This window comes from Ursus maritimus, unplaced genomic scaffold (assembly GCF_017311325.1).
Source record: "Ursus maritimus isolate PB19 unplaced genomic scaffold, ASM1731132v1 scaffold_27, whole genome shotgun sequence".
Taxonomy (NCBI): Eukaryota; Metazoa; Chordata; class Mammalia; order Carnivora; family Ursidae; genus Ursus; species Ursus maritimus.
In genome coordinates, this window is record NW_024425230.1 from 9,799,053 (window position 1) to 9,808,003 (window position 8,951).

The 8,951-nt window shown below is 49.4% G+C and overlaps 1 protein-coding gene across 3 annotated transcripts in view; it reads left to right on the plus strand.

Moving 5' to 3' along the window:
* TTC23 (tetratricopeptide repeat domain 23) overlaps positions 1–7,286 on the plus strand; it is a 93,473-nt gene extending 86,187 nt beyond the window's left edge. For 2 of the 3 annotated variants that reach the window (XM_008687596.2, XM_008687597.2), the window contains exons 10-11: positions 6,004–6,086; positions 6,950–7,286. In XM_008687596.2, the coding sequence (XP_008685818.1) occupies positions 6,004–6,086; positions 6,950–7,064 (198 nt within the window). In that variant the 3' untranslated portion in view covers positions 7,065–7,286. Of the gene's footprint in view, positions 1–1,583; positions 1,806–6,003; positions 6,087–6,949 lie in introns of those variants that run through there. The other variant, XR_567649.2, reaches the window with a different exon arrangement.
* Positions 7,287–8,951: the final 1,665 nt, after the last annotated feature.

Below are 8,951 nucleotides of genomic sequence, written 5' to 3' on the forward strand. Positions count from 1 at the left end.
TGAGGCGCTCAGCAGACACTCAGGGAGAACTTTGCAGACAGGGCCCGCTCTCGGCGGCTGTGCAAGTGGCAGTCCCTGGGCCCTCTTTCTTCCTCATCTCCCGTGTCCCTTGTCCTGGGGTCCCTGGTCCCACTTTATCTGTCCTTCTGGGAGGCTTCCTACCCACCCGTGCAGCAGGTGGGGCTCAGAATCAGGGGGTCTACAGGTCAGGGAGCTGCAGGGGTGTGTGTGTGTGTGTGTGTGTGTGTGAGAGAGAGAGAGAGAGAGAGAGAGAAAGAGAGGAGGGGAATCAGTATGCTTCCTCAAACACTTTCCAGTCCTCCTGCCTGGGGCCCCCCACCACCACCTTCCCCCCGATCTGGTGCCCATCTTGCAGGCCTTAACTCACATGTTACTTCACAAAGGACTTCAGGCTGCCCTCTCTGCTCTGTCACTGAGGTGGACGCAGGGGGGCATATGGCAGGGGCTCTGCAAACATCTGCCACAGGAACGAGTGGGCGTGGAGGAAGATGCGGGCCCAGTGAGGGCAAGGCTGGTTCCTGGGTAGGGCTCGGGAAAGCTGAGCCCCACCCACGTGTGCCCGTTTCTGCAGGAAAATGCCAGCTGATGAATTGTGTTTTGGTTTGTCCTTTCAGGTCTCCCAAGGCCGTCATTTAAGTAACTCGCTTCTGCCTGCCTGGTAAAAATTCGTAAATGAAAGCATATTTGTGTTTTCCTAAACCTTGAAGACATTTCGCACTTCCACGTATTTTTGGGTTCTGATATCTTTTTCTCTTAACACCAGCCTTGAGAACTGACATGAAAACAGAGGCAGAGTGCATGAGTTTCTGGGTGATTCTCCGCCACGGGCTTACTGTTGCAGCGGATAACATGTAAAGAGGAGTAGAGATTTCAGATCTCGAGTGTGAGATCGTTTTTTTACGTACCTTTCTCTGGCTTTGTTCTCATTTCATATAAAGACAAACTCTGTGTCAGGCTTGGCATGGACCCTTACCAGGTGTGACAACGTCTGTAGGGTTTCCAGTACTGAGCCATGTGGCCTTGCAGCTGGCTCTTCAGCGACGGCCTTGCTGCCCGGCGGCCTCCATTAGTAAGGAGGATGTCCCATCAGCACTTCCATTGTCTGACGTTCCCTGATAGGAAGGATGGCGCAGTCCTGGGACTTAAGGCTGGAGGGTGGTGGGGGAAGGGAGGGCTAAAGCAGCCCCAGTCCAGTCCTGCAGAGGCACTGCCAGGAAAATAAATGAATGGCCTTGAGTCCTGACTGCAGATGGTGAGGGATTCCTGCCCAGACCAGAAGACACACTTTTTTGTGAGTTTGGGTATTTAGCTGTTGCGGTTTTCTAAAGCCAGAGTAGACCAAGTCGGCTAACCTGCATGCCAGAGCGGCCCCCACCAAGCCACCCCTCCAACCATATTGGGAAGGGCCTGAGCTCTGGGGCACAGAGGTGGACCAGAGCTACGAAGACACCAGCTGATGGCTCCTGTCCCAGCTGCTTTGTCTCCCGGGCCCCTTAGGAACCTAGCTCTCCAAACGGTCATGTTAAAGATAATTTTTTTAAATTCCACATCAAATGCTTAAGGTTGTGTCTTAACGACCCCGGCGGCCATGATGACTACTAAGAGAAGCAGCATGTAGCCAACAGCACTCTGGCAACTACTGAACTCGCCTGGATTTGGAGGGCGAAGGTTTGTGACACTGCACCCACAACAAAGCTCCCGTACTGGAGGTTTCGCCAGCTGCTGGATCCCTGGAGCGCTCTGGTCCAACCGTGTCTTCAGGCTCCATAGAAGAATCTCCTCAGGTGACCTCTTTGCCCACTTGTGTCCTCATTCATTCATCTAGCAAATATGGCGCACACTCAGGTGTCAAGGCCTGGGCAGGGCCCCGGGGCACAAAGACAAGCAACAGGAATGTGGCCCTTCTGGGGACAGCTTGCAAGCTAGTGTAGAAGGGAGCCCCCCTTTCGTCCTCCTGCAGCGGGAGGAAAGCTTCTTGTTTGCTGTTGAAGGAATAATAGAAACACAAATGACTTCTTCCAAGCCCTGCAGATAAAATCAAAGAGAATGAGAGCCATGTCATGGCTCCCCAGAGTTCATCTGGACACTGCAAACGTAAGGGTTCTTTATTGACTTAAAGAAAAATGAGAAACAGCTGGTAGGGACTGATTTCAGATAGGAGTGCGCTGGCCTTGGAAGAATGTGGAGGACACAAAACAGTTTTTATTAATGGTGTCGAATGTTCTACTTCCAGGGTTTGGGAGTTCTTTACTTAGTTCAGAGAGATGTTTACAATGCCTGGCTCCCAGCAGGTTCAATTAACAACTTATTGACTTTGTCTCCGTCGATGTCTATATTTTTAACAAAAGAATCGAAATACCTATTTCACGCAAAAATGCTTAAACAAATTTAGCTAAGAGGAGCAGAACGTTAAGAAATTCAATTTACGTTTCTTAGATAAATACGCAGCTATGTAAACATTTTCTAGTAAGGGCCAGTGAGGGGTTATTTCACTCTTTTAAAAACATAGCTCTTGGAGACTATTCCAGATAATGGGTGAACGATTCTTTCCTGATGTGGTGCCTGGTATGGCGTCCCTGGGCTGAGGACCCGTTTCCCTCTCTTAGCTGGCATCCCTTTACATCTCTTCTCACTTCAGCTAGAATTTGGGGCAAATCTTCTTAATGAGGATAAGTAGTAGCCTTTATAAAAATCTATTAATGCCAGGAAGAGAAGAGTCTAGACTGCTGGGGTCTAGGGAGTAGGGATGGGGAAGGGGGGGCTCACCTCTCTTGGGCTTGAGTATTGATCGTGACCCTCTCTCCTACCTCCACTCTCTCTATAAACATTTTCCCCAGGGAAAAAGGATCAGCACACAAGATCTGGAATGGAGGTAGTTAGTGAAACCAGTGAGAATTTGTATAAGCTCTGTCAGTTGCCATGTCATTGTTCCCGGGAATCTATGAATATTTAGCTACTAGTGTGTCTNTAGGGAATGAGGGGCCAGGGAGAAAGTTCGGTTACCAAACGGGTAGGATGGAAATTCCTCCTGACTTTTGGATTTTGGAGGCCACCTGTTAAAGCAGGGTAAACTGAGACCTCAGGCCGTCTCAAATAGTCGTTACAATGTCAGTAAAATTCTAATGTCACGGTGAACGAGTCAGCAGCAAGGCATGTCAACATCAGCTCATCTCAAAATGAGCCGCATCGGAGGCCCTTAAATATGTAAACAGAGCAGTCGGGTGGGTTTTAAATTAGACCTGATCTTTTACACTGAGTTAAGGTATTTCTGGCCATGTAGGAGAAAATGAAGTCTGTTCTGGGAAGAAGTGTTAGCCCTGGACAGAGGCCGCTCACTGCCAAGCACGAGTGAGGGGAAAGCCTGCTTGCTTCCTGCTTGCAGTCCCTTCCTGAGCACTTTCTCTGCCGGGCCCTGCGTGGAGACGCCCCCAGGCTTCCAACAGCGGGGAGCCATGCAGGAGAGGGGGGCTGGAAGAGTTTCTGTCAAGTGTCGTGGGTGTCAGAAACCTGTCCCCAGAAGCAGTACAGAACTTTCTCAGGTTCCTGAATTTCCCAAGTTCACAGTTTATCTGTGGATTAAGGCAGTGTTGGCTCAAACCCGTGGAATGAGCAGCACGTGGCCTAGGCCAGGCCTGGCCACGGCCCCACTGCAGATTCCGAATGGCTGGGGCTGGTTGCATGGAGGGGGTGGGATTTTGGTTGGATCATATGCTAAATGGAATAACAGAACCAGGGTACAACTTCCTGCTCTTATATAATTCAACCAATAGAGTGAGGATCTGTTATTTTAAAAAAGAACCCTGTCATGTCTTTGTCTAATAATATTTCTTGCCTCCAGAAGACAGCCCCATTCTCAAGTTCCAGAACCACATTCTCAATTCCTCGGACTGAACCAAACATTCAGACGGTTTTGATATTTTCCACATCTTATGAAGACAAAGCGTTTTGGCTGCTTGCATTTTAATTTTCTCAAAGACCTAAAAATGGTTAGCAGATCAGAATGAATAAACAGTCTTCAGTACAAAGTCCTCAAACCCTCACACTCTTTTTGACTCAAGCTGTTACCATGTAGAAAAACCAATTCAAAATTTTAAAAATATAAAGTATTTCAGATATGCAGAAATCATGAAGAATGTAACAGAACAACTTTGAGCTCACTATTCAATAGAAGCAATAAGCCATGACCCGTACAGTTGAAGTCTCCACTATTCCCTTTCCCACCCCACCTCCAGACGACGACTGTCCTGAATTTGATATCATTCCCATGTTGTCTTAATTATTTTACTACGGCCTTGTTTTACATGCTTCTTAATCTTCATATAAGTGATAGATATAATATATATTATAGTAATATGTAATAATATATAATGCATCCATCTGCAATTTGTTTTTTTCTGTCTATAATCACAAGATTCATCTATGTGGATACATACAAGCACATCAAAAATCTATGATAGTGTACATATACAGTACACACATGTCACAATATACCTATCCATTACTAAATGGTGCCACATTGTCCTAAAAAGTGCTCATACCAATTTCAGCACCCACTGTCAATATATAAGGGTTCTTCCTGCTTCATACCTTTGACAACGCTTGGTATTATCATGATCAGACTGTAACTTTTGCAATATAATAGGTGAAGGGACGACCTCCTTGAAGTTTTACTTTGCATTTCTGATCACTAGTGAGCTTAGGTGTGTTTATTAGCCACTTAGTTTTCAACTTCTTCGAATAATCTGTTTATGTCTCTTGATTGTTTTCTATTGGTAGGTTGTTGTTCTCATTACCTTAGAGGAGTTCTTTATACGTTCTTAATACTAATCCCTTCTTGGTATTGTGCAAGTATTTTCCCCTCATTGTACTTTGTACTCTCCCTCTTTGTACTTTGCTTAAGGTGAATTTTGGTGCACAGAGGTTTTGAATTTTAATAGAGTTAAATCGTATCAGTCTTTTACTTTCGGTTTGTCTGGATCTTGTCTAAGAAATACTTCCCTACCTCGAGATGATAAAGATAAACCTTCAATGTTTTCATCTAAAAGTTCCATTTACTGACAAATTCAGCTCCTCCCCCTGGACCCTTCAGGGTCACTTCCGTCATCTTTCAAGTGTTAGACTCTCTGCCATGTTCTATTGGTCTATTTGTCTATCTCTGGATGAAAACCATTTTGGGGTTTTGGCCATTTGGGGGCCCAGCTTTCATCTTTATCCTTTCCTTGAGTTTGCCCTGGCCCGGAATAGGCAACGAAATGGCAGTTCGGCATGTAGACAGGAGAAATCAAGCCAAAGCGAGCCCTGGGTAAGGCATCGGCTGAGCGGTTAACTCCTAAATAAATTAATTCCTGAGAAATTACTGGGTAGTAACGAATATAAAAAGCCCATATGAGATAAAGCATTTTTTTTTTAAAGATTTTATTTATTCATTTGACAGAGATAGAGACAGCCAGCGAGAGAGGGAACACAGGCAGGGGGAGTGGGAGAGGAAGAAGCAGGCTCATAGCGGAGGAGCCTGACGTGGGACTCGATCCCATAACGCCGGGATCACACCCTGAGCCGAAGGCAGGCGCTTAACCGCTGTGCCACCCAGGCGCCCCGAGATAAAGCATTTTTTAACAATAACAACAACAACAAAAAGCAAAACCATTAAAAAGCTTTTCTGGGCTATTATAAGACTCATTAAAAAATGGAAACGAGAGGCCATCCCCAGTCAATACCAATGTTCTGGCCTTTATTTTCTAAAACAACTGTAAACGTAGTTTGCCTACAGCTAGTCCTAAGGAGTTCTGTAAAACAGTATGACAACTGTACATGTGTTCCCTGGACCCCTCAGAGCACCCACACTGAAGGTCACTCTGTCCCTGAGAAACCCCAAGCATGCGCCAGTCCCGTCAGGCATGGTCTTCGTTTCATTCTAGGGAGACCTGGTTTTCCGGCGAGATGCGCTCAGTGGCCTCATGTTTTCTGCTTGGTGTTCCGCAGTGTCTTCAGATCCAGACCCTCTTGTACGGACCACAGGACAAGAGGACCCTGGCCACCCAGCAGACGGTGGACGTTCTGTCCAAGTGAGTTGGCCTCCCCCTTGCACTGCTTCCTTTGGTATTCCGATCTCAGAGGAAGCTGGTTCTGTAAGGTTCTGGGGAACTTTCCGTGGAAAGTTTTACTAAACTGACTTACCGTAACTCATCAACTGTGCAGGACCCGTGGTTCCCTTGAAAACCCTGCTGTAGAACAGCTCCCTCGCCCAGACACTAAGAGATGAGCTCTTGATAATGTCAGACACACACTGGGATTCTCCCTCCTGCACACGAGCGCCTGCAGTCGTCCCCCTGCCGGAGGGCAAGGGCCCAGGGCTCTAGCTTGGCCTGCAGGAGGCCTGCCTTTGGCTTCTCTTCGCTCTCAGGGTGCCTGTCGGCCGGGTGGGGGAGCTGAGAGCCCTCTGACTCCGCCTTGAAGGCTGGCCCCAGGTCTTTCTCAGCCAGGGAGCAGAGGGAAGCCCCACGCTCTGCGGCATCTCGCAGAGCCTGTGTGGCCCAGAGTCTGTGGGCAGATTGCCAAGGAAAGGTCCTGGAAGCACAGAAGGCGAGGAGACAGCCAGCAGGGGGCACTGTCTCAGGGCCGACCCCCACCTCAGCCAGGGGCCCCTTTAGCCTTGAGCCAGCAAGGCCTCCAGCCCCAACCTCTCTGCTCGCTTTCTGCTCACTGAGCCAGCCAAGGGCGGATTCTCTCAGCTCAGTAAGAACAGTCACAAGGAATTAGAAAGCGGAAAAAAAAAATACCCTGTGCCAGGGTTCTCTTCTCCTTTATATTCCCTCCCCAGGCTCCTTGGTGACCTGGAGCTCAGCAACTGCGAGGCCCCCCTTCACCGCAGCACCGGTGCGGAGGTCTGAGGGGCACCACGCTCACCCCACCTTCTGCTCCTTTGCAGGGCCCCAGAGGTGGCCGTGAAGTCTAGGCAGGCCCCGAGAGCCAAACCAGCCTTCTACACCGGCGCGTCCCAGCACGCTGCGCTGGGCAAGGCCCGGCCCAACGCGGCGGACTGAGCCCCCCTCCTACCCCCAGACAGAGCTTTGGTCATGCCTGGGCGCTCACACCGAGGGGGCCGTCTCAACCCCTCCAACAAGAAGATGGAATTCGACAGACTGTCAAGGCTGTTTGCTCCCACAGGCAACAGAGATACGGCCAACTTCCTGTGGGCCACATTTGACAGTGGATCCCCTCCAGGGTGATCTGGTGCTTCTATAAAGAATTTTTCTTTTTTACCGCCCAAGTGGTTTTTCTTGCCAACAAAAATTTTTACCCGTCAGCATTCCTGGGGCTGCAAGGCTTCTCTTCAAAAGTTTACAGCTTCCTGTGCGTGATATAGTGTACGATATCTGTACGGAGAGAGCCCCTGGCATAGATCTGGAGTCAGATTTGGAGCAATAAAATTCTGGAAAAAGCCCTTTCCCATAGGAAGATAACAGGGATTGAGACTAAAATGCTAACGAGAGGAACCTTGGAAGTGCTGGGGTTAGTATGTGTTTTTAAGACGAAGCCTGCCTCAGAATTCCTCGGAGCCTAGAGAGGGGCACGAGGAAGCTTCTCTTTACTCATGCAGTCATTCAGCGAATGTGGCAGAACAGCCCATGAGAGCTGGGGACGCAACAGTAAACAAGACACGCTGTCCCCATCCCCTCAAGGCTTGCCACCCAACATGGACACTCACTAAACATAATGGTGAAATTGGTAACAGAGGGAAAGAGCCCCATACAGAGAGGCAGGTAGTGAATGGTGGTAAATGGTCCAGAGGTCAAGGGAGGCAGGGGTAAGGGAGTGAAGGGAGATGAGCAGGAATGAGGCCAGCCTGGAGAGGCTGCAGGGCAGGGCCTCGGACTCCTCTGGCCTCTACTCCAGGCAGGAGAAACGTGGCTGCTGTCTGGAGCTTCTTTTTGAGTTGGCACAGCCCTTGGCCCCGTGCTCTCCCAGCTCTCTCTGGGTTCAGCATGTGAGGTAGGGAGGGTGGAGTGGGACAAGCGCTCATGTCCCACAGTGGTCTTCAGTCTCCTGCTGGGGGGAGGCCATTGCCACTCGAGAATGGAAAAGCAGAGTGGGAGGTTTTGAGCACCTTTCTTCATGCTGTCAACAATGAGGGCAGGTGCTGGATAGAGGTGGACAGAGTACCAAGTGGGTGGGAATAGGCTGTGGGCGGCGCTGTTCCTTCTCCTTCCCACCCTCAATCCGGGGACCGTGGTCCAACGAGGCTTCAGGCTGGTGCTAAGATGGCGGCAGGACGCAGCACCGGCCCCCTGCCACTCCAGCAGCCAATGGGAATCCCGAAGCCAATCTGGTTCCATTTGTGCAGAATGCCACCTCATGAACTGATGGGGGAAATAAACCAAAAAGGTCCATGACAGGGCGGAGAGAGAGGCAGGATCCCTGGTCCCTCTTGGAAGTTGTGACAGCTTCCCACACAGGCCACCCCCACTGGCACCCACTCATCCACATATGCCTGTGGGATGAAGGCATGAGACGTGGTCACTACTCACCAAGTGTTCCATCTAATTGAAGACATGGGTTTCAATGTGGATGGTGGAATAAGCATTTTAAGTATATACCACATTGGAGTCTGCCAGGGACTGAATGTGTACCTTCCAAAATTCATGATGAAGCCCTAATCCCCTGTGTGAAAATATTAGGGGGTGGGGCCTCTGGGAGCTGATGAATACGTAAGAGTAGAGCCCCACGAATGGGATTAGTGCCCTGATCAAAAGAGACACGAGCCATGATCGCTCTCTCTACCACGTTAAGACACAGCAAGACGACCCTGGGACAAACCAGACAGAGAGCCCCAACCAGGCACCGAATCCACCAGCACCTCGATCTTCGACTTCCGGCCTCCAGAACTGGGAGAAAGAAATGTCCGTTGTGTGAGCAGTCTACGTTCTGCT